Source organism: Eutrema salsugineum, unplaced genomic scaffold, assembly GCF_000478725.1.
Source record: "Eutrema salsugineum unplaced genomic scaffold, Eutsalg1_0 scaffold_1, whole genome shotgun sequence".
Lineage (NCBI taxonomy): Eukaryota > Viridiplantae > Streptophyta > Magnoliopsida > Brassicales > Brassicaceae > Eutrema > Eutrema salsugineum.
In genome coordinates, this window is record NW_006256909.1 from 9,524,660 (window position 1) to 9,548,815 (window position 24,156).

A 24,156-nucleotide genomic window follows, 5' to 3' on the forward strand; every position below is an offset into this window, starting at 1 on the left:
TGTTTTTTTTTTTGAGTTCATCCAGTGATATTACAGTTTTTGTTTTTTCTTGTTAATTTTTTTTATACAAAACTATACTTGCATAAAAGAATTGTTTCACATATGATGATTGCATTCGTTTTTTTTTTCTTTTTTTTGTTTACACGAAAATATTTAGCATTAGTTTCTTTGTCCCTATTAATTACTACTAGAGATAAATTGCTTGCGGGTATATTTATGTTGTTTTGTGACTATTCTTGTTTCAACTCTAAAATTCTTACCAAAAAGGAAAAAAAAAACTATTTTGCATTTAGCTAGCAATGTGATTACAGTATTTTTTTAGATGGGTTGCCCAAACTTTAGTTTAGAATGTTTAATAAGACTTAAAAAATATTCAACTCATTTAGTTGTTCACTTGGCTTCTATGCTCTGCAAGAATGGCTATTACTCCACTGATTAACCACACGGTCTAAGAGCCGGTTAAATCCTGCACATGCAAAAAAGTGCATTGGGTCCAAATTATTCAATATTTTTGTCGTTATATTTCAAATGGGAAACACAGTTTGGGACTCACAAGTCAGAACCCAGATTAGGTGACATGGCATTTGAGTAAGAAAACTTAACTCCAAACCGATATTTTTTATAGTGATAAGTGATAACCGGGGGTTATCTTGGTTTTTAACTTTTAAACTCTCCACAAATGTTTGCTTCTAACTTTTTGATATAAAATAATACCCCTGGGTAATTAGTTGTCGTTTCTAAAAAAAGTGATCGGAACGTTTTGAGTGATGATTAGTCAATGTTCAAATTTAAATTCTTTACGTTTTCGTTTTGGCCTCTTAGTTTTACTTTGCAATCCGGTTTAGCCCATAAATCGAAATCAATCCAATAAAATTTAGGCTACGATAATTTATATCGAAAATGGGTTCGACCTGATAAAATGGTCCACCAATGATGGTCGTCCAATAGCGAGAGTCAGTGGGGATTAGAAATAAATATCTTAAATACATAGTTATTAATGTACTATAAATAAGAGAGCTTGTTATTGTTCAATGGGCTGATCATTTCCTCGAGAAATAGGAGAGAGACTAGCTCAATAACATTTGTAATTTCTAGTTTGTCGGAGACCTCAGAACCAGAACCTTTGTATCCCAAACTCAAAGTATTAATAAAGAATTTCTTCCAACCTCGAATTACCGAATTAACCCCTTAGTTGAATTCCACAATCAACACTTATCATTGCTATTAATCATGATTACAGTAATGTAGCATCCATATATAGGTCTATCCTGGAATATACCTCGTTTATTCTCTTAAATTTGTCACCATGATTCATCCTAGCTATGTGATTACAAGATACACATATTTGGTTAACATACGCACACACAAAAAAAAAGAACGAAATTTCAATTAAGCAGGACAAGCTAGGATCCAAATGACAGGTTTAGAAGCTGGTCGAACATACACGGTCCGGTTTCATGCATGGGCTGTCTGCATTTTGTGATTTTGTCACGTGCGTTTTACAAGGTCGGCTTAACGTAGAATATGCGCACTCTCTCTTCTCCACCTTTATTTAATTTTAAAAATGTTCATCTATATAAGAGAGATTCTATAAAAATATTATTTGTAATCATCTTTTAGCTTTTGTTATAAAATCATTTGATAACTAAATCGCTATAAGAGAGACTAGGTGTAAACTCGTCCTCCTTTTAATTTGGTTTCAGCTTGAAACAATTTTGCTGCTATTAGAGCATTTGAAATCTCGAAACTTTGTGATGATATATACAGAAAAAGGTTGAAACAATGTTGATGTTCTTCAGTTGTGATGAAACAATGTTGATGTTCTGTAGTTGTGATATAAATCTCTGATTAGACCAATATATAGAAGTCGATAGACTTGAACATTATGTCAGAGCTAATTAACTAGAACCACTTGTTATTTCTGAACATAAATTTGTGTGACACCTGCTAGGTTTGTTAACCTATTGTTGCTTCCATGGGAAGTTAGTTAAACAAATGCTTCTAGGATCCATCTATTGCACAAGTCCTACCCTGTTGTAAGTGGCTTAACATGGAAAGTAAAGTCCATATGTGTCTGCAACAGAGATCTAACCTTTGATTATTTTGTTTCCAAGTTTTTTAAAAGACTTGGACTACTAATCATACACTACTTAAAGATTCATAAGCAAAAGCGATCATATTGGATTTTAAATCTATTTCACTATTTGTACTTGACATTTTCTGGTTTTGCCTAAAATGATTAAGGTTAACCATAGGAATATTAGAGCCCTGAATTTTGGTTAATAGGTTATGCTTCACGGGATTAGATACATGCATGTAGTTAGACATTGTGGTAGGGTCAAAACCATAATGAATTTCTCGTGATCACAGTCTTACAGTGTGAGACTTTTGAAATGAAATTAAGAAACTATTTTTTTATTTTTGTAATTGTCCATTTGGTTAACTGTGAATGAAGAACCGTTATTAAAAGTACTTTACCAATTGTAGTAATCTTGATATGTTTTTAACCATGGAGTTGTGTTCTTCAGGTCAGAATTTAAACTAATCATAATACAAGTTCAATCACGTAAAATTCTTCTAATATCTAGTTTTTCTTACTTCCCAATAATCAAGAATTCCAACCTAATTAAATGAAAAGAAAATTAGAGAAACAGAAAAGGCAAATAGAAAATCTTGGTGTTGGATCTTAGAAGATAAAGCTAAGAGGTAAAGTGGTCCTTGAGGACAATGATGAATGGTGTCCTCACTGCCTTCAAAGCAGCTTCTATGTTAGGCCTTCTTATTCACGTGGTCCGATTAGTTTCTTATATGTTTGTACAGCCAAATTCATGCATGAGTATCTAACAAAAGACACTGTCTCTTTTCAAATATTCCGAATCTTAAAAGAGCTTTTAGATGGCAATGTAATATCATTCTTCTTTTCTTATCAATATAATTTAACTTGTTTAGATTTGCCTCCAAAAATTATATAGAACATAAGAGATTTATGATTGAGTTGTGAGTGATAAAATTGACATTTACGCACTGAGAGATAATACTCTGATTCCAATCCGGTGTCACAATATACCAAGGAAAGGAAAATGGTTCAAGAGTTTTCTAGTAATATGAATGGAACATTTTGTTTCGATAGAAAGAAAAAGTTTGACGGCTCGATTGCTTATTTTGGCCTAGCTTCAAAGTATTTGAATCTCTTTCTTGTTAGTGTCAAAGAGTCAAAAAAATAAATGGTTTACGACGGAATCACACTACATTTGTTGTAGAGACAATAAAAATTAAAGGAAAATACTTCAAAAACATCTTAGAATGAGAACGAAACCGATCCACCACAAAAAGCTGCTAGAAAGTGAATGTTATAGTTGATTCCTATCTTGAGATAGAAAATTCGAAAACAACATTTCCTCCACCAGTATGGTTTTATTTTGAGATATAAAATATTGAGGAATGAAATAATTATATTCTCAAGATCAATAAAATATCTAAATAATAAATGGAATAAAACTAGTGAACTCCGTGTGTGAAGATTAATGATTTCTATGTTTTGTGTATTGGTCATTAATGTGCTAATAGTTCATTCTATATCAGAAAATTTAATGAAAATGTGTTATATTTTATGGTACTAAGAGGTTTTTCTATATATATATATATAACCTAATTCCATGTGGAACAAGAGTGGTACAGATAATATAAACCCATGTTTTTTTCTTTGAAATATAATTCAGATTCTTTTATCTATATAATTTTTAAAGAATATAATATAAAGAGAAAAATAAATAAATAGTTGACTAAAAGGGCATTAGAAAGTGAAGATAAAAAAGAAGGTGAAAATCAAAGTTGATTCTAATATTTGTAGGGTAAAAGCAGTACCGGACCGATCAATTTGGATGTCCGCATCTAAATTTTTTAAATATGTCATTTTATATATTTTTTCAAAATTAAAATAATAAAAAATGAAACAAAAACTTTATAAAACAATTAAACTCCATAAACGATTTGTAAGAAAATAAAAAGATTCAATAAAACATAATAATTTACTACTGAAATATAGATATTCTTGCATTTTTCCGTGTAAAATCATTCATTAAACTGTCGTAGTCGAGTTTTTTAACCATATCTGTCTCAATTGATAACAAAACAAACTCATTTTGTTGTTTCTGATGACAAAGATAATTAAAGAGATTCTGCTAGAGCAACCTGAGGAATGTAACAGACTATAGATGGACGTGGATTTACTTGGGAGGGGTGTGCTAGATTTAAGTTTTCTTTTATCTAATGGGTACGGTTTTTTTATTGCGCTAGATTTAGGTTTTCCTTAGTCGGTTTTCTTCAAACTATCATTGATGGCCGATATTAGTTTTTTTATATCAAACAAAAACCCAAAAGTTTGTTTATACTTTTGGAACGGTTCAAATCTGGACTCAAGGTAAACTAGAGTTTGATCTCTAATAATTTTTTTTTAACAAAAAATATGCTTTTTTAGAGTTGATGCCGCAAAAAATATATTTTTTTATAGTGGATGTCCGCGGCGGTCGCCTCCCTCGCCTACCTTCAAAGCCAGGCTTGGCTAAAAGACATTAACAAAATGAAGTTGACATTTTGAATTCAACAAAAACTGACATGGTAAATTGATTAGCTCGAATATTTTGGATTTTAATATAATATTATATTTGGGTAATGATAAATGTATCATGTATGGTGTACATATTGGTTTGGTTCTCCTTATTTTCAAAATTCTTTACGCCATAGTTGTGGAAGATCTTAAAATATGCCATTTCCATAAGTGGTTATCATTACAAAGTGTGTGTAGTATGCATATCACATAAATTAATACAAATTTGTAATGACTTGGGCAGCATAAATTTTTTTCTTTTCTTCAAAAGGTAAATTCAGATTCCTCATGCAAATAACAACAAATATACCAAGATTGATATTCAAGCAACCCGTATATAAAACTATTATCTTCCGGAAACTTGTATGAATATTGATTTTACTTTCTTTTTTTATTTAAATTTTTTGAATAATTGTACTAACTTGTACATGAATAGAATCCACTGAAATTTTGTATATTCGTAACACATGTTCTTCGTGTGAAAAAAAAAAAAAAAAAAATGTTCTTCGTGTGAATGACTAAATGACTTATTCCTGCATGAATAATGATTTAACAATTAACACGAATACCCTTTTGATTATACTACTTAAATTTTTTTTGGTCAATGATTATACTACTTTGATTACGGAATGAATATTTACAAACGTACATTTATAAATACTTTCCTGTCAAATAGGTTATACACAACTCTACGGATATTTTTCTTCCACGCACGCTTTATTGGAATTAAATGGGAAAGATTCGTGGCAACAATATTGATACAAACTACTCTTAAAATGAAACCAGAAATTTATCTATTATAATCTTATGTAATTTAGTAAGAGTCAAAATAATGATCTTATTATCGCCGGTTTTGATCAAACAATTAGTAAAAAAAAGATTGTTGCAGCCTTTTTTAGAAAAAAAAAGATAATTGCAGCTTTGTTTTTGCTAAATGATAAATATTTAGTATATTTCTCTGTTGTGATTGATAATTTGCAAAATGGTAGAATTGCGATTCTTCAAATGTTTTGCCAATGAACAAATATTTACGGAAAAAAATGATTAGAAAACAAATTTAACAAAAATATGGAAAAATCATTACATAAAAAATTAAATTTAAACTAGATTATTTTATTTCGCAAGATTATTTATATTATTCTGCAATTTTATAGTGTTACCAATCACCACTCTCTATCTTGTATTTCATCATTTTGATGTTTGCAAAATATATATATATATATATATATATATATATATATAGTGTTACCAATCACCACTCTCTATTTTGTATTTCATCATTTTGATATTTGCAAAATATATATATATATATATATATATATATATATATATTGTTACCAATAACCCTGCTCCGATTTTCTTTTAGTTGTAGTCATAGTATATTGTTGCCGCCTCTTATTAGAGAGGTGCTGAACCAATGAATAAATCTTTATTTGTTTTTCTCTTTTACTAATGAATTTTCCTTGGAAATACTACACATTTTTTTTCCATGCGGCCTCCTTGCAAGTTCCAAACCATTTCACGTATTCACAGATCTTAGTCGCTGTCACTTATTAGCAAGTTCTAGACCAATGAATTTCATTATTTTTTTTCGTCAGCTTTATGTTTTCTTTTGTTCGGTTTCTCATGATAATGGCCTTTTTTGCCCCCGAATTTCATGTGACTCAAACGTGAGATGTAAGTGGTGGAGGGTTTGGATTTGGTCAAATATGTCATTTGTCCAATGGAAGACCAAATCTAAAGAGCGTATCCCTAAATTTTGAGAGAGAGAGAGAAAGTATTTATCAGAATTAAAAATTCTTTTTACCAAAAAAAGAGAATTAAAAAATCCTTCACTATCAGAAATCATTAACCAAAAAAATTCCGTGGTAATTTTATGGGCCTACGTATTGTTACTATGGGCACTAAAAACTTCCATTTTTTGGTTATATTTAATACTGTCAGTATTTAATCGATCTTTTTTTTTAGAAAAGGGTTATATTTAATCGATCTTGTTTGTTTAGTAGTATATTTGTCATAAATATTACAATTTTTAGAATTGTGATTCTTGAAGGAATAGTTGTAATTTTCTTTTTTTCTTATACAGTAATACTATTTTTATTTTTCTTTAGAAAACAATTATATGTTATACAAATTTGGTCGCTAGTAGCATGCTAGACGGCCGATTTTGATCAAATCGAATAAAAAAGCACTAAACAAAATAAGTCAACATTTTTAATTTATCAGACGCTTAGACAATCAATTACTAAAATATATAAAAACTAAAATAATATAAACATGCTAAAACTAATCGGTGCCTAGATAGTTTAGACGCTAACCGAAATTCAAATTAACATCCGATTAGCACTTCACACATTTTAGAACATTGCAAAAGTAATCATAAACTACACCACTTCATCACTCGTATCAACATTTGATAATTAGATCAAAATTTAGGTCTATCCGTTTGCACATGATTGTAACTTGATCTCTGCATTAAGATTAATTTTAGCTATTTTTATTTAACTAATTAAATAGCTAATATATAATCATTCTTAAGACAAGAAGAAGTATATCAATCAATAACAATCTTGATCATGCAGTTGATTAAATCTTCTACATGCACATGTACAGAACTAATAAGTAAGAATTTGTACTTGATATAGACTCCATACAAATTGAGAAGAGAGAGAGAGAGAGAGAGAGAGAGAGAGAGAGAGAGAGAGAGAGAGAGAGAGAGAGAGAGAGAGAGAGAGAGAGAGAGAGAGAGAGAGAGAGAATATAAATGTTCCATTAATGGATCGAGGACGAATGGGGACCAAAAATAACTCACCCAATTCAATCTCAAAGTGGTGTGGAGAAGTTATGGGGAGTTGCAAATCATAAGCCAATTGATTAAGCCCTTTTATGTGTTATGTTTTCCATATATATAAAAAATGTGTGGCCATATATTAGAGACACTTACTTTTCAACGAGGCAAATGAAGCTTTTCTTTATTGTTCCACAATGTTGGCTACTGGTGTCTAAATATGAAATTCATTATCCGAGTCTCTTCTCTTATATTTTCGCATGGCGGCACCGGTAGAATATGATTTTTTTTTTATCATGATGAATTTATATTTATTGGACTATTCCTCGTAGTTAACTTTTATGTTTTAAGTACATAAATAATTTTCACGAGACGCATTTTGATATTTGTAAAGGATATTAAAAAAGTTATATGAGTTTCAGTTAAAAGAGCCCATAATTTAGAAAAGTGAATTAATATTTTTTTTTTGTTAGTTGTTCAAGTTATTCGAAAACTGAAAATATAAAGTTAGACCCGACAATGTGAAATGGTCGTGGAGAAAAACCCATCAACACATATACTAGGATTAAGTTATACATAAGCACCAATTATTGTAATATTCATGCATGCGGCACACTTGATAAGACTATCATGCTATGTATTGTTGAATATCACATGCTTGGAAGGCTCGTTTCAATTTTAACTTTGATCATCTTCAATAACTTATATCAACTGAAGAAGTGATTGATTTCATTTCTTGTAAACACAAGATGGGAACTAATATGAATGCGGAACATGTACAGTGTTAAATGCTGTGTCAAATTCTTGAAATCAAAATGGTTAAATGAATTTCACTATCATCATGTTATTTCTGTTTTTCTATGACATTAAAGTTTAATTGCCTGTTATGAGAAGCTTTCAATGTTATATTGATTTTTTGTATTGATACAGCTGTATATATGGATGTCTATCTGTCTATGATTTTTACATCGTTGCAAAATGTTGAATATTTGTGATCAACTAAATTTGTGGTTTTCGAAAGTGTATAAGTACTAATAATTTCCGAATAGATAAATACATATATCATGCCACGTGAATGCAAAAATGGTGTATCCAAATCATGAAGGGGACCAAAATGCTCAATCGACTCCATCATTATTGCTGTTTCCATCTTCTGTCTCCAACCTCTAGAACTTGATTATCTCAGATTTGCGAAGAGGTAATAATTTCCGTGGTCTGAATTTTTGACTAATCATGTACACGTCATGTGATCTCTCTTTTGTGTGTGCAAAACCCTTGATTAATTGCATAGAATTTAGTCGTACGTGATCGATAATTTAATAGATATTGAAACGTTAATGCTTGATGGTTTTAGAAGTTACTGGGACTTAGCAGAAAAATTAAACTTCGTAGATACGTATGTGCTTAGTTAAATGATGTTAGTCCAATACTTAGTTTTGATATTTCATAAATTAATTTCTTTTTTTTTTTGAATAGTTTTCATAAATTAATTTCTACTAACTAAACTTTTATTTGCGGCTAATATTTACAAGATGTTTGTTAGTAACATTAAAAAAATTTTGAATTTATCCTAGAAACCATTAAAAACAGTAAATACGCAATTACTATAAGCTAGTTAGTAATTTATCTGTTTCTTCACAAATGGTTGCTGACAAAAACAAAGATTCTTTGTCATGTCTCTAACTACTAAGTCGTTGTTTGTTGTCAACTCCACCTAACAAATCTCTACTTGTATACAAGTATTTTCTCATTCGTTTTTTTTTTCTTTCAATTTCTCAGTTCGTTTTTCTTACAAGTATCTTTTAATTTTTTCTATATAAATTTGGACCAGTTATATTTCTCCCCAGCCTAGCTAGTGAATATATGTACCTAGTTACTAGTCCATTTGCTTGAAATGTGATATTGTGAAGTCTAAGGCATTTGCTTGCATTAATTCAAGCCTTACGATCACATTCTAAATTGGGCCAGAATTAAGCCCATCACAATACACATCTGCATCTAATGCCGGTGAACGGAGTATCACAAAGAAAAAAAAAAAAAAAAAAAGAAGACATCAGTAACCGTGGTAATAATGTTTAAGGATTATGAACATTTCTAAGTACTACATACTCGAAAACCACCAGGAGTTAAAGAATTGTAATCACCTGGGTTTTTCAAATATATACATACTAGCTTGTTGTATCATAAACTTGATTTATACTGTAGTTATGTTATATCATAATTCGGGTTTAGAGTCAAGAAAACGGCAGAAACTTGGTTGCTTTTTGCTGATTTGCAGATGCCCATCTTTAAAAAAAGTAATTTACTAGTTTTTTTTCCTTTCCATAATGATTAATACACTAGTTTTTTTTTTTTTTTTGGCGCATGAACAAAAATAGAATACGTTTATAAAGTATATAATACAAAGCACAGTGGTAAATTTCCCAACTAATTATTATTTTGATCCTTATTTATTATGCATTAAGCTAATGTTATATAGGTGGTAGTAATGTTCTCTCTTTTCTTTTAGTCTTTATTATGTATGTATGCTTGTGTTAAGGTACCAACAACAAGAAAAAGCTTCATTTAGCGGTGTTGGCTCCTCTCTCTACGTCCTGGAGATGCTCCACCATCCCCACCGCCTGAGCCGCCACCTTCACTTCCGGTCCCACTTCCGTGGCCAGAACCACCACCTGTGGCTCCTCCTCCTCCCGAGCCAGACCCAAACCCAGTTCCTGAACCAGAACCGGAACCAAACCCGAATCCAGCCCCTTTTCCTCCTCCATCTGGCGATGAACCGGAACCAGAACCATAGCCATAACCACCTCCCGGGGTTGATCCCCATCCCCAATCATATCCCCAATTAGGTCCATGAGCCGAACCGGTTGCACCACTTGATTTTGCTGTTGGACTACTTGGACTAGCCGCTGCATTAGTAGGCGTTCCAGGCTCTTCTCCTCCATGAACAAATGAGAAGGCCAAGAGGAAAGAAATAAGAGCCAATATTGTAAGGAACTCACCTTTCATTTTTTTCATGAAATATTTGTTTTAACTCTTTCTGTATGTTCTCACTCGGTTTAAGACTTTATATAAGCACCCACTCACACAACACACACACACGTATAAGACACGTATTACTTACTATTATTATGTGATGAGAATCTAAACAATGATATAAAAATTATATGAGTTCAAAAGGAGAGGAAGTTAGTGATACTCGTGAGTCCGTGACAGGAGTCTCTCTTTTAGACATGTGAGAATCCAATTTTAGGGTTAAAATTAAAATGTCGGTTTCTCATGATATCTTTTTTAAGGCCTCTATAGTAATGAGTCACGCCACTCATGCTTCGTGCTATTTTTATTATCATCCCACTAACTATTTGGACATTGATTTTTTGTTCTTCACTTATTTGGCTCAAAATTTATATCGTTTTCTATAATCTTTTTTTTTTAAAGGTAGTTTTTATTTAATCTTTGTATTATCACCAATCTTTTAAAGAAATAACAATGCTATAACTTATAACTTACTTACCGGAGAAAAGAGTATTTATTTTACTTATGAGATTAAATATTTCTTAAAAGCAAACAGTTCCCGTGAGTGTTGACAAATGGCAGCTCACATTCTATATATCTTTTTGCTCTCTCTAAAGTTTTACACTAGCAGAACAGTAATTGAATAATGTTAGTTGGCAGTTAAGATAATTCCTACGTCCTAGCTCCAAGACTTTTTTGTCATGTGTCTTTGGAGTCTGTCTGTGACTATGCTTTATTGTCAATCTTTTAAAGAAATAAAATTAGAGCACTTCTTTCCAGTCATTTTCCACATATTCTTTCTCCCACAATAGAATGTCTTCAGGGACTAGAAGAAAGGCATGCATGATGCATTATTAGATTTAGATTAGGACATTCACTTCACATGTAATCAAACTTTTTCTTTCTTTAATTTAAATTAGGGATTGTCATTTCGGATATTTTATTTCCTTCCAGATTTGGTTTTAGTAAAACTCTGGTTAACCTCTTAGTTTCTAACCGAACTTAACTCAATTTAGTTCAACTTGGTTTTAGTTCGGTTTGGATTGTGTTAAATTTGATTCACAAAGTTCAATACAATTTATTTTGTATTTCTTTTTTTTTTTTTTTTGAAATTGAATGTAAAAGTTTATTATAACCCAAAAAATCATTTTTACAATATGCGTGTCTATTTTCTGAAGTTTGAAAAGATAAGACTAAAAATTAAAATCAAAAAGATGATCCAATGATAATTAGATTTCTTGTAGCAAACCCTTGTTCAAGCCTTCTCCATATATACTGTCTTTTAAAGTTTTTATCAAAGATAGTCCATTCCGTACTTGCTTATCCATGAATTGAATTAGTCAATCAGGTAGGGTGAGATCCTTTCCATTTCTCTGGACATTCCTATCTCTTAATAAGCTATGAATAGTCACTAGAAATGCATACAGGGAAGAGTGGTATCCGTAGCTAATCTGTGTCTAATATGATAGGAAGAAGATCTTGCCATGCTCCTGTGAACCTCTTTGTGAGTATTCCTCTTGCTAAAACCATCCATACTTCCATACAAAATGGACAAGAGAAAAATAAGTTGTTTTTAGAGGATCATGGCATAAAAAACACATAGTACTTGCGCCCGTACAGAACCTTATTGGGTTGAAGGAAAGATTAACCAAAACTCTGTTTCGTTTTGGGTTTGATTAGTTTTGGTTTGATTGAAACCGATCTTTACCATATAAAGCGATCTTTCTATAGTCAGAGTTTCGATGGCTGGAGCTTGTTTAGGGTTTCTACTTCACAATTGGTACAGAGCATCTGTGTCCATGGGAGATACAAGATCACTGGCTCTTGGTGGAGCTTTGGCTACTTGCTCTGGTATGTTTCCTAACCTTCATGTTTCTACCATAAATTGTCTTTTATATATTCGTTTCGGATCTATGCAAGAAAGTAAAACTCATTGGGTTTAGCGAAAAACCAGTGCTTTATTCTTTTCATCATAATGTATATAGAACATGTTTCTTCTATATATATATATGTATAGACAAGCTATACTGAAAATAATTTGCAAAGCTGAGATCATTTATTCGAATCAGAACACACAAAAACACATAGTACATAATAACATATAACTTAGATACTTCAGGTCGAGCAAAGTCTGCGGCAGATCAACCGGTCTCCAACTCGATACTTCAATCTGTGTGTTATAGAAAGAAAGAGAAAAAACAAACTTAAGAACTTCTCGCTTTGATGAAAGAATAAAGAAAAAGAAAAAAAAGAAAAAACCATGTGGTAATTTGATTTTACCTCGGAAACAGGAGGGAATCTTAGCGCCACATCTGGCCAGACCAGACTTGACTTTGGATGGGTTGATACCGAATCTGGAGAGAGAGTTCTTGTACGAGCAAAAGCATTGTAGATTAGAGGCTTTGACCACCTTGCAGCAGCCGGGTCCTGGAGGTGGCGGGTTGTTTCCAGTAACAGCTGAACGACACTTCTCCAAGTCACTTGTGTCGACGTTACACACGTGAATGCTCGTCGCTTCTTCCACCATCATCAAAGCGGTTAAAACCATAGCAAGAGCTGCAAATTGCATGAGGATTCTGGTTTTGTTCTTACCCATTCTCTCTTTTTCTTTAATTCTCTTTCTCTTTGAACTATATATGGTGAAAACCTTTAAACTGGTGAAACCCTTAAACGTGAGGAGCTTATTATATAGCGATATATGGAAATGCTAAGTGAAAGTTGAAAAGAGCGTAGACTCATGAGTCTTGATATAGTGAAGTCGTCTTTTGAGTGGAAATATGTAAAATAAACAAATGTGGGAGACTTTAGATGCAATGCATAATAAGTCTTCCTCCGGTAGGTTAATGACACAACTTTCTCCTTTTGCGTAGCCGCCAATGGCTTTTGGTCGGTCCCTTCTATTATGTTTTTGTCCTTGTCAAGTCGTATAGAACTATAGATTATATTTCTGTGTAAAGATCAAAAAGACTGACTTCTTGTCATGTAAACAACCCGTCTTTAGTTTTGCAGTGTCGTGTGGCGGAGTTAAAAAAAAATTAAGTTGGGAGCATAAACTTATAAACAGAAAAAAAAATTAGTTGGGGGTAAAAATTTTTTTACCACTAAATTATATATATTGAATTGAATTTGCTTAAACATTTAAGAAAAATAAAAAAGAGTAGGGAGCACTTAACCCCACTACTCATATAGTGCATCCGCCCTTGGTGTCGTGCCAATGTTTCATGGAGAGGCTTAAGGCTATTTTAGAAAATATAGCCTTTTGTTATTTTTTTTTCAAGCATAATAAAAATAATAATCACTATAAATTAATAATTATTATAAAATAATAAATTTTGTGGATCTCAATTAGAACCAACGTAAAAATTTATCAAATTCAATAAAATATTAAGATAATAATTTTTTAAAATTTTTATATAATATATGATCCCAACAAAAACATAAATTGATAATTATATAAATTTATGTAAATATATGTAATATATTATAATAAAATATAAATAATATATTTGTTTTTATTTAAAGTAAAATTTCACTTGTTTTTATCTCTTTACTTATTACATCTTTATTTCTTAATTATTGTTTTATTTTAATATATTTCAAATTTGTGAAATTTTGTTTATGTGATAATTGATTTTTTATAAGCAAATATTTACAAATGTATTGTAGAATTATCTTTATCCGTCTTTTCAAACCGGACCGAACCAATCAGGTTGAAGAAAAGATTAACCAAACAGGTTTTGCATAGACTCTGGTTCGTTTTGGGTTTGATTGGATTGGTTTGGTTTGGTTATGTTCCGTGGATTTCATTTTCATAAGAGAGATTTTGTTTGCGACTGAAAAAAATCGTAGGTGTGTGAACTCTGCTAAACTCAGCAATCGCTGAACTTGATTGACCCAATCGTTTATTTTCTCCGTCTTCTTCCATTTTCAATCGTTTCTTCGTTTCTCACTTTTATTCAATTGCTCTTTCGTTCCTTTCTCTGAGCGATGCGATGAGATCTTTACCGTTTTCGAGTCCGAGCTCTTACCGATTCCATCATCCGATTCCGTTTCGATCTCTCGAATCGATTCCTCTACTTTCGGTTACACGTCTTCGCGTCGAATCTGGATCTAGCTCTTGTTTCAAGGTACATACTTTACTTGCTCTTCGTTTGGTTTGTAATTGGCGTTTTCCGCACCTTTCTCGATTATTTTTGCCACATTTGTTATTACGAGCGTTTCATTGCCATGGCAATTTTCGTCTGCTTGGTTATGCTAAAATTAGAGATTTTCGTAGCAATTCATTAAATAGATATGGATTGATATCTTTAAGCTTTCTACTTTACATTAAATTTGTAGTGATTGCATTACATATTCATAAGGAATGGTCTGTATTGCGAAACTAGAACTACTAGTATGCTCAATTTGCTTGGTAATTTGGCATGTTTTGTTTCCTTAGAATTGGTATAAGCTTAATCCTATTGGATCTCCAGTCTTTATACTATTGCCTCTTTTATATTTTTGTTTCGGATTCTATGCAGTTCTGTGCAGCGAGCTTGAAGAGACATGGATGTAGCATGAGACATAGCTCTGTGTCAGTTAAGGCATTTGATGACGTAATTCTCAATTCCTCATTTCAGATTAGCATTCTTCTTCTTCATCTGTGTGGTTTAAACTGGCATCAAAGTTACATCTTTTCCTCTTCTTTTTCTTTATTCCTTAGGATTCATTTGATTTTTATTCCGGTGACATATTTGCTGCTTCATACTTACTTTCGTCGAGTGAAGGCGAAGAGAGTGATGGGGATTATGCTCTGAATGTGGTAACCGAAACCACTTCTCAAAGGCTAAGCAAGTTTCCAAGAGGTCGGAAAAAGCACAGGCACGTAGATATTTCAGATGTTAATCATGGCACTACTACTCTTAAGTATCATTTACCGCGATGTGTGTATAGGTGAATTGTAGTATAAAGTAAGGAATTTGAATTAGGATCTAGTGTTTAACAAGTGTTTATTCCCTAGAGACTCTTTATAGTTGTTCGTTTTATAAAATCATAGCAGGTTGTCTCTTGTTGTTTTGACATTGCTTTTTTTTATTCATATGCAGAATCAGATATGGGATTAATTTGGGGCTTCTTGCCTTTTTGTTAGTGCTGCTTTTATTTGTGGACTCTTTTGCTTGGAAGATTGTTAGACTGCCTCTGCCTCCATACTTCTTAAGCATGCCCTTCTTCACATCGGCGGCTTTAGTCACCCTAGCCGGTTATATTTTTGTTCCCCTGCTAGACAGACTGAAAGTGCATGAGCCAATTAGGACACTAGGGCCAGTTTCACATAACCGCAGACCAACAATCCCGACAATGGGTGGGTTGTTCTTTGTTCCAATCGGTGTTGTTGTTGCAATAGCCATGACCAAGTTTTCGTCCATCGAAGTCGCTGGAGCAGCAGCTGCAACTGTAGTATTTGCGGCGATTGGGCTAGTTGATGACTCCTTAAGCCTCTGCAGTGATAACAATAATGGTTTATCTGCAAAGATACAACTCCTTTTGGAGGTATTTTACTGATTCTTCCCCTCTATCTTTTGCTTTTAAAACATGGTCATCCTCTTAACTTGATCCATCAGCTTGCATCACAGGCAGCTGTTGGGACTTGCTTTGCATTTTGGTTGGAGACTGCAAGCATATCATCTCCTTATGGCATGTATAGCCTCTTATAACTAATATGATCAACGCATATATGATGGTAACTCGCGTATCTACTTTCATATGAACGTACATGAGAATAAAGAATCTAAATGATTATATTCAGACCAGACCACTATGAGCTTTCTATAGCTCTCAAAGACTGATAAATTGGGTTATTCAGATTTACTTAACCGTCTTCTTGATTTTGAATATTTTTCTTTCCAGGAAAATGTTGGTCCCGTTGCCTTCACCATTGGGTCTCGTTTGCTTGGGGAAACTTTACCTATTGTTGACATCTTTCTACTTCGTCTCCATGGTAAACTTAGTCAAAGCAACCGATGGTCTTGATGGATTAGCTGGAGGTATTGCTGCCTTGGCTTTCGTTGCAATGGCAATAGCAGTTCTTCCTATCTGCTCTGGTTAGCCGCCTGATGACTATACTTAATAAACCAAATCATTTACTTTCAAAAAAATTTAAAAACATTGCACTTCATTTCAAGTGAAGATAATGTTTGTTGTTTCTTTGGGACCAGATCTTTCTATATTCGGAGCTTCGATGGCTGGAGCCTGTTTCGGGTTTCTGCTTCACAATCGGTACAGAGCATCTGTGTCCATGGGAAATACAGGATCATTGGCTCTTGGTGGAGCTTTGGCTGCAATGGCTGCTTGCTCAGGAATGTTCTTCCCATTGTTCATATCCTCTGGTGTTTCTGTCTTGGAAGCTTCTTCTGTCATAATTCAGGTAAATAGTAGAATAGAACCATTAGTGTTTCTCCTTCTCTGATCGCAATTCGCAACCGCAACCGCTGATGATGTATATGTGTTGTGGTTTGGCACGCAGGTCGCCTATTACTCGGCGACAAAGCGTTTGAAGGGAAAAGGGCGTCGCGTTTTCAAGACGGTACCGTTTCATCATCACCTAAGGCTCACTGGTTTGAAGGAGCCAATGATAGTAACGATGGCGTATGTTGTATCCTCTTTGCTCTCTCTTTCAGCGGCTTACGTAGGCCTTATATCTGCATAACATTCTCTTCTTGCCCTTCCTCTCTACCCAATTTTGTATTCTTAAATTCTTATTAATAAAGTAATATTTATTAAAGTGGCTAACTGTTTTCTTTTACAAATGCCCTTAATAATATCCAAAGAAAAAAATTACTCCCTCTGTTCAGAATTATTTGATGTTTTAGAAAGTTTTTTTTGTTCAGAATTATTTGATGTTTTCACTTTTCAATGCAAAATTTAATGAATTTTTATAGTTTTTGATCTTTTATATTCTGCAGATTGTCTTCTTATTGGCTGAATGATATTTAAATGGATTATAAATAATATTTTTAGTATAGAAAAAATAAAAATTAAATGAATCCTTAAACTGTGTGCAAAAACCTTAAACATCAAATAATTCTGAACAGAGGGAGTATATATCTTTGAAGTTTGATCTTCCATAAAAAGAACTAAAAGAAAATGTGGTATTGTTTTGCCATTAGAGAGTTCTCTTTCATTAATTTTATAAATGGGTTAGATACACTTTTCCTCCGCCTTTAAAATTTTGATAACGAAGTGAATTAAAAAGAGAGAAAAGTAAACGAAGAAAGTTGATATAAAAGGGACTGCCTACCAAATATTTCATCGTTAGGTGTAGTTATATTTTAGTTTGTTAGTGTTTTAGTCGATGGAATCAGAGACCTTACCCATGCATTTGTAATCATTTCGATGATTGTCAAATAACCGCGAGACACGAACGATAATGTGAATTAATTAAACTTAGGTTTGCCTTTTGTTATCTTTGCAATTCTCGAGATCTGACAGAGAATACCACTTAAGAACCTTAATCTGCTAAATTTCCTACGAAAGTTTTAACCTTTTTTTTAACAGTCAATACACAAATACATGAAACCTAATGGAATTAAAAAAAATAGCGCTAAACATCTTTACATCCATATTTTCTAATTAAAAAATGGATTTATAATTCTTCGATAAAAGAAAAATAAAATTCTAATTTCTTCTTCTATATCCCTCTTGTTCTTCTTCATAAATTCGCTTGCCAACACGATGTTTAACGGGTTGGTCCAAAAAAAGACGATGTTGACCTTTTTTCATGCATGCAAGTTTATTTTCTTTGGTTATTCATGCAAGTTTATATATATATATATATATCTATTAATACTAAGTCTCAAACTATAGATGGAATATGTAGTAGTAACTAATTAATGATGTAGCTACACTTATTATATTTATTTTTATTTTTTTCAAAAAGAAATTAACTCAATGATGTGATCATATTACATAAGGAGATTCATGAACTCTCTTATTTTGTATGTGATTTGTTATAACTGATAACAAGACAATTTCCAAAGAAGCTTATAAATCGATGAGCATACTAAACATAAAGTACATCATTGGAACCTAGAATAAGTAAATTATTTGATTGCTTATGGCATGGGACCAAATTGAAAAGCTAAAACATACTACTTATTTATTCCCTATGGTAACACAGAAAGGCCAAAATCTCACTTGTGAGTGGTGCGTTATATATATATATATATATATATATATATATATATCTGTGTGCATATAGTAAGTTATCAAGAAGAATTTAAAGGGCTGTGATCATGATTCAATTACATGAAGATAGTAGCTAGATATACAAAGTGAAATCACCAAGTAAAAAATATTTATTTACTTCTTCTTTTCTGTCACCCCTCTTTGACTTGTTGTATAAGATCATGATTATGTTGGATGGTATCTTGGGTTTGGTGACTGAATTTATGACATCAAGGAAAATTAACATTATGATGATTATTTGAATTTGGCCCATCCCTCCATGATCAAATTGATTATCATTTCTTTAACGAGCTAAGCTCTCAAATCATTCTAGTAAAGCCTCTTTTGCACCAGCAATCACATGCATCCTCTCTATTTGTCTATCTCCCTCGTCGATCTCACATATGCACCCTTTTATCCAGTGATATACATGTACTTGTATGCTTCATGCATGAGTATATATATTATGACTCTTTCTCCATAAATTCACATAGAATGATGAAACTAATTTAGAGAGAGAGAGAGAGAGAGAGAGAGAGAGAGAGAGAGAGAGAGAGAGAGAGAGAGAGAGAGAGAGAGAGAGAGAGAGAGAGAGAGAGAGAGAGAGAGAGTTAAAGGGAATATTAGAGTGATTTTGTGCTGTGAGATTATTTCTTAGTGTTGTTAAATCAGCTACTGTGATTGAGATCAGAATGAAAATATTTAAATATATAGGGACTGTTTCGTTTTCTATTATCTTTTATCTGCTTTCTTCTGCGCCACCATTTGTCATCTGTTCATCTATTGAAGTCACCATTGATAACCATTCCCCAAGCAATCTCAAGAGCAAAGGTTCCCTAGTACAGGACAAGGTAATTTGTTTTTGATTTAATCGGTTCTTGTTTAATTTATAAAAGCTTATATATATTATACGATTCTCACTACAGTTTTGGGTGTAAATTTTTTAGTGTATTCATTACTAGTATTAATTTAGAAATTTCTTAAATTTCAAATGGCAGTTGAGTCATCAAAGGATAAACAGCATAAAGCTTCATGGCATTCTCTTATGGGCTTCAATGGGATTTCTTATGCCAATGGGGATTCTCTTCATTAGAGTGGCCAATAAAGCTAACGAAAATGGAAGAAAAGTTAAAGTATTCTTCTACTTTCATGTCATTTTCCAGGTAATTTGATTATTACTAATCACCTCATAGATATTGACATTGTAATGATGGAGAAGATATATTATTGCTGATAATTTTGTATCGTTCTCGAATTTGAGATACGAAAAAATATTTAAAATCTTTAGTTCAAACCCATGATGACATCTCACTTTAATCATTTTCTCCACTATAAGTATAATATCAAATATGCTATCTAAGGGGGAAAAACTTTTAGAATAGGGCTATAGGATTTTTAAAATTGAAAAACAAGAAGCACTCATAGTAGTCTTTAATTTACTCAATTTCAACAGCTAGATATATATGCCTTGAAATTAATTCCAAATAGATAGCTTATGAAGGAATTGCTTCTTAAATTTTCTATAGCTTTGATCATGATTTCTTGTATATTAAGGGAAAGGATCTAAGGACACATTATGATTACACTCTTCGTCTTACACACATACTCGAATCCATAACACGTACATATCTAAAATACAAAATGTTATCTCTTCATAATTACTTGTATGAGATTGCATAATTTTATTTTATTTTATTTCATTTAATAAATGAGCAGATTCTAGCATTGGTTTTGGCAACAACAGGAGCTATAATGTCTTTAAGAACACTGGAGAACTCTTTTGACAACAACCATCAAAGACTTGGCTTGGCGCTTTATGCAGCCATGTGGCTCCAATTCTTGACCGGTGTCTTCAAGCCATCTAGGTACCTATACATACAGCTATATACACATACATATCTCTCTCCATACACATACGCCTTGCACTTGTCGTGATTCTATTGGATGCATTGTAGAGGGAGCAAAAGGAGGTTGAGATGGTTCTTATTGCATTGGATTCTTGGAACAATAGTTTCAATAGTTGGCATAATAAACATATACACAGGAATAAGAGCTTACCATAAGAAGACGTCATCAAGTAGAGACTCAAGTCTTTGGACAATCTTGTTCACGGTTCAACTCTCTTGTCTAGTCTTCTTCTATCTATTTCAAGATAAATGGGAACATTTTCAAAAGCAAAGAGTTGTTCTTGATGATTTGGGCCATCATCAAAGTAATGACACAAATAGAAGAAGTAATGACCAGATCATTCAAGTGGTAACAAGAAATGATCATGAACAAAAGGTCATGGCTCCTCAGCCTTGTCGCAAAAGTAATGCACTTGTAAATCTGTTTAAATTGATTTGATTGGTGTGAAGATCAATTATATAAGGATTTTGATTCTAATATTTTTTTTCTTTGGATGTGAATCATGTGATACACAATATCAGATTATACTTATTGTTGATAGATACTGTTGGATTTGCTTTGGTTTGTTTTTGATATATATAGTATTTTAATAGTTCATTTGCTTAACATGGTTAAAAAGAAGTGAGAAAAAAGTTGTTTAAAGTGAATATATGGGATTTATTATATATCTTATGAACACAATATATATGTCCACTGTCCACATTCGATCAAACAAGCTGGATTAGTGATTTGTTAAAGATAATGAGCTTGTTTTATCAGCACTAAGGTAGTCAACTCTAGTCATTTACACGGAGTTTAAAGCAACCTCCGATCAAACAAGTTGGATTAGTGATTTGCTAAAGATAATGAGATTGTTATATTAGCACTAAGGAAATCAACTCTAAGTCATTATGTTACAAACTTATTTTCGAGTTGAAATTTGATAATTATAATATTTTGTTGGCTCAAATTTTGTTGGGGAAAGTCAGTGACGTCAACACGCTTCACTTGCGAGTGGGTCATGACGCGGGGTTAAATTTGCGGGCATCAAACGAAGACAGGCCCAACAGTAAGAAGGAAAGAAGCCCATCGGATTTTTTTTTTTGTTTTTTGTCGCCACCGATCGGATTTAACTTTTACTTTAATTTACGATCGGATTTATTATATTTACGATCATATCTAATTTTGATTTCAATTTTGGGGTGGAATGTGCGCAATTTCTTCCATCGAAGCTTAACCTCTGAGATTAACGAACCAGAGATTCAATTCAAGCTCTGTATAGCACAGATTTAGAGAGCGAGAGAGAGAGATAGAGAGGAGGAGGAGGAGAAGAAGATGGAAGGCGAAGGGGAAACGAGGAAGAGAGTGGTAGTTGAATCGCTGGGATGGATAACGGAATCATCTATCATGCCGAAGAAGCATCGCGCCATCGAAGGCGTGGGTCCTTCCTCAATCATGGAGCTCAAGGCTCAGCTTTATAAGTCGCAGGAAGAAGCTAAGCAGACGAAGGATTTGACGGGATCCGATGCTCAGTACCATCGCGCCAAAGAAAGGATTGCCGCGAAAGACTCTTTCTCCGCGAAGAATTCCGGCGTCGAGGGTCGCGCTCTAAAGTAAGTCGGAGATTTATCAATTTGAATCTTCCTCTCTTTGTTTGTTATTGCTGTCAATTCGGTGAAACGATAGGATTTGAAAAATAAGGGATTAGGGTTTGATAATCGCCTTATTGTATCAACCATTCAGAGTAAGATTGGATCGTAATCGAACTTCGTAGTTTAATTAGTAGGATGATTTGTCGAAAACTGAACGTAGATTAAGCAAAAAAGTATAAAACTTGGGCATGAGTTCTTCTGCATTTGGAAACAGGCTGATTTGGGAATTAGGAGATGAGGTTTAGTCTTTAGTCATCGTGTCTATCATTCTGATTAAGATTAGTTAGTACTCCAACTTCGTAGTTAAGTAGATTCATTAGTCTAAAATTGAACCTCAATTAAGCAAAAACTATAGAATATAGGATTATGCTATGCTTTAGAAGAATATGCGTTATACGAATTTAGTTTCAGTGCTTTGTTATGGTCAAAGATCATTGAGGATGATAGGATCACCATTTTTAGCTTTTATCATGACCATTTCTGCTGCTTAACTATCTCCAGTGATTTTACTTTTGTTCTGTTCTAAATTTCGAATGTTCTTTTGTATATGTGGGAAATGAAGGGACAAGCTTGAGCTTAAAGCAGTTAAAGACGGAGCTGTTAGCTACGCGGCGTTGGAGAAGAAAGCTCAGTTATATGAAAAGCTTGCAAGGGGAGAGCTTTCAGATGAAGAAGCCGAAGAGAAGTACTGTGTGGATTTCTTCAGGAAAGGAATTGAACATGGAGAAGATTCACGACCATCAAGCACCAGCAACAGTTCCATTTCAGCACCTCCTGAAGATTTAAAACCAGATGGTGAAGACGATGGTTCTCTGTTTAGCACCAAATTTGCTGGACTCGGACGCGCAGTTGGGACAGCTGATATAAGTCAACACGTGCGTATGGTCAGGTAAATTCCATTGTTGTCTTTTTTTCTCCATCACAGGCACAAAGAGAGAGAGAGAAGGAAGCAAGTCCATCGTTATAGATTTTACTCTGCTTTTATTAAGTGAATTAACATATATCTATCTCTCTCTGATCTTCTCTTTTGAAATGAAAAATCTGTGCAGAGAGGTTCATGAAGAAGTGAATCAAGCGAGAGAAAAGGCAACGGAGTTGAAGCAAAGGAGACAAGAGCAGGCAACAAATCGTCGGGAGAAACTCAAACAAGCTTATCTTCGAAAGCAGCTCGAGAAACTTAAAGCTCAACAACAGCAACCGCAATAACAGAAATTTTTCTTATGAATAGCATCGATTCTAATTTTTGATTAGATGGATAGTTTCTAAGTGTAGTTTGTATTGTACTTTTACGAGCATGTTACATTGTAAAGAGTAAGGAACTTTTTTTCTTCCATTTTCTGCTACAATTACAAAAGAATATGCTTTAACTTTCCATGTATAATGCATGTACTGGCCAATGCATCCACCTATGGATGCTAAACCTCTCTCATGAATTAGAATTAGAAGGCCGAGCAAGGTTATGTTTTTCCTTTTCATGTTGGATTTTTTTTGTTCTTACAAGTTTTTTTTTATTTTCATTGTAATCTTTATGTTTGTTACGTGGGATATCTTCCGTTCGTGTCTTTTATTGTTTGTTTTGTTGAAATTGCGTTCCTATAAATCTTACCCAATAGGTGATTAGATTTACTCATTCGTCTCTCTTATTAGTCGATCGAACTAAACCGTATAATCGAATGTTCTCCCTCATACTGTATGAGTCATACACTGATACACCTACCAGAAACAACTAGCAGAAAGCTACGTACCAAGTGCTTACAATGATCACTTTTCTTATAATGTAATTCTTTTTAATTTTGCTTGGGTGACTACGTCAAACATCCCACATGCCCGATGCCTCCAATTTTGACCACTAAATCTAAAGATGATGTTAAATCAATCTTTATTTATTTATTTTTTAATTATGAAAATAATTATGTGTGTTCCTCCTACGTACTTACGTTCCCTTGCTCTATAAAAAGACCATGCGTGTCCAGACTCCCGAAGACTTTGTACGAAAAAGAATTAGGAAT

General features: G+C 33.0%; 5 protein-coding genes across 6 annotated transcripts; 3 read left to right on the plus strand and 2 right to left on the minus strand.

Moving 5' to 3' along the window:
- Window positions 1-9,752: 9,752 nt before the first annotated feature.
- LOC18031105 (putative glycine-rich cell wall structural protein 1) lies at window positions 9,753-10,441 on the minus strand. Its single transcript, XM_006414062.2, has one exon. It carries the CDS (start codon window positions 10,407-10,409, stop codon window positions 9,960-9,962), a length of 450 nt encoding a protein of 149 aa, XP_006414125.2. The 5' UTR covers window positions 10,410-10,441; the 3' UTR covers window positions 9,753-9,959.
- Window positions 10,442-12,339: 1,898 nt separating this feature from the next.
- LOC18031106 (putative lipid-transfer protein DIR1) lies at window positions 12,340-13,179 on the minus strand. The gene is made up of 2 exons (XM_006414063.2): window positions 12,687-13,179; window positions 12,340-12,576 (listed from the first exon to the last, which is right to left on the minus strand). The coding sequence occupies exons 1-2, from the start codon at window positions 13,000-13,002 to the stop codon at window positions 12,572-12,574; spliced, it is 321 nt and encodes a 106-aa protein (XP_006414126.1). The 5' UTR covers window positions 13,003-13,179; the 3' UTR covers window positions 12,340-12,571.
- A 937-nt stretch (window positions 13,180-14,116) lies between these two features.
- On the plus strand, window positions 14,117-17,166 carry LOC18031107 (phospho-N-acetylmuramoyl-pentapeptide-transferase homolog). Of its 2 annotated transcripts, none has more exons than XM_024150144.1 (8): window positions 14,117-14,533; window positions 14,927-15,001; window positions 15,109-15,266; window positions 15,491-15,935; window positions 16,007-16,083; window positions 16,293-16,486; window positions 16,601-16,809; window positions 16,909-17,166. In XM_024150144.1, the coding sequence occupies exons 1-8, from the start codon at window positions 14,399-14,401 to the stop codon at window positions 17,089-17,091; spliced, it is 1,476 nt and encodes a 491-aa protein (XP_024005912.1). In that variant the 5' UTR covers window positions 14,117-14,398; the 3' UTR covers window positions 17,092-17,166. The 2 variants fall into 2 exon arrangements, with proteins under 2 accessions (XP_024005912.1, XP_006414127.1); XM_006414064.2 differs by having other exon boundaries at window positions 16,019-16,083.
- A 2,040-nt stretch (window positions 17,167-19,206) lies between these two features.
- LOC18031108 (cytochrome b561 domain-containing protein At4g18260) lies at window positions 19,207-21,016 on the plus strand. The gene is made up of 4 exons (XM_024150008.1): window positions 19,207-19,459; window positions 19,607-19,771; window positions 20,325-20,473; window positions 20,564-21,016. The coding sequence occupies exons 1-4, from the start codon at window positions 19,301-19,303 to the stop codon at window positions 20,952-20,954; spliced, it is 864 nt and encodes a 287-aa protein (XP_024005776.1). The 5' UTR covers window positions 19,207-19,300; the 3' UTR covers window positions 20,955-21,016.
- A 678-nt stretch (window positions 21,017-21,694) lies between these two features.
- Window positions 21,695-23,597, plus strand: LOC112082345 (uncharacterized protein At4g18257). Its single transcript, XM_024150009.1, has 3 exons — window positions 21,695-22,108; window positions 22,710-23,036; window positions 23,197-23,597. Exons 1-3 carry the CDS (start codon window positions 21,831-21,833, stop codon window positions 23,351-23,353), a joined length of 762 nt encoding a protein of 253 aa, XP_024005777.1. The 5' UTR covers window positions 21,695-21,830; the 3' UTR covers window positions 23,354-23,597.
- The last annotated feature ends 559 nt before the right edge of the window (window positions 23,598-24,156 follow it).

Coding starts and splice junctions, on each gene's coding strand:
- LOC18031105 (XM_006414062.2), bottom strand. CDS start 10,409: ATGAAAAAAATGAAAGGTGAGTTCCTTACAATATTGGCTCTTATTTCT.
- LOC18031106 (XM_006414063.2), bottom strand. CDS start 13,002: ATGGGTAAGAACAAAACCAGAATCCTCATGCAATTTGCAGCTCTTGCT.
- LOC18031107 (XM_024150144.1), top strand. CDS start 14,399: ATGAGATCTTTACCGTTTTCGAGTCCGAGCTCTTACCGATTCCATCAT. Junction 16,084..16,292: donor ATATCATCTCCTTATGGCAT/GTATAGCCTCTT, acceptor TTTTCTTTCCAG/GAAAATGTTGGTCCCGTTGC. Junction 16,810..16,908: donor CTTCTTCTGTCATAATTCAG/GTAAATAGTAGA, acceptor TTTGGCACGCAG/GTCGCCTATTACTCGGCGAC.
- LOC18031108 (XM_024150008.1), top strand. CDS start 19,301: ATGAAAATATTTAAATATATAGGGACTGTTTCGTTTTCTATTATCTTT. Junction 19,460..19,606: donor GTTCCCTAGTACAGGACAAG/GTAATTTGTTTT, acceptor TTCAAATGGCAG/TTGAGTCATCAAAGGATAAA. Junction 19,772..20,324: donor ACTTTCATGTCATTTTCCAG/GTAATTTGATTA, acceptor ATAAATGAGCAG/ATTCTAGCATTGGTTTTGGC.
- LOC112082345 (XM_024150009.1), top strand. CDS start 21,831: ATGGAAGGCGAAGGGGAAACGAGGAAGAGAGTGGTAGTTGAATCGCTG. Junction 22,109..22,709: donor GTCGAGGGTCGCGCTCTAAA/GTAAGTCGGAGA, acceptor TGGGAAATGAAG/GGACAAGCTTGAGCTTAAAG. Junction 23,037..23,196: donor CAACACGTGCGTATGGTCAG/GTAAATTCCATT, acceptor AAATCTGTGCAG/AGAGGTTCATGAAGAAGTGA.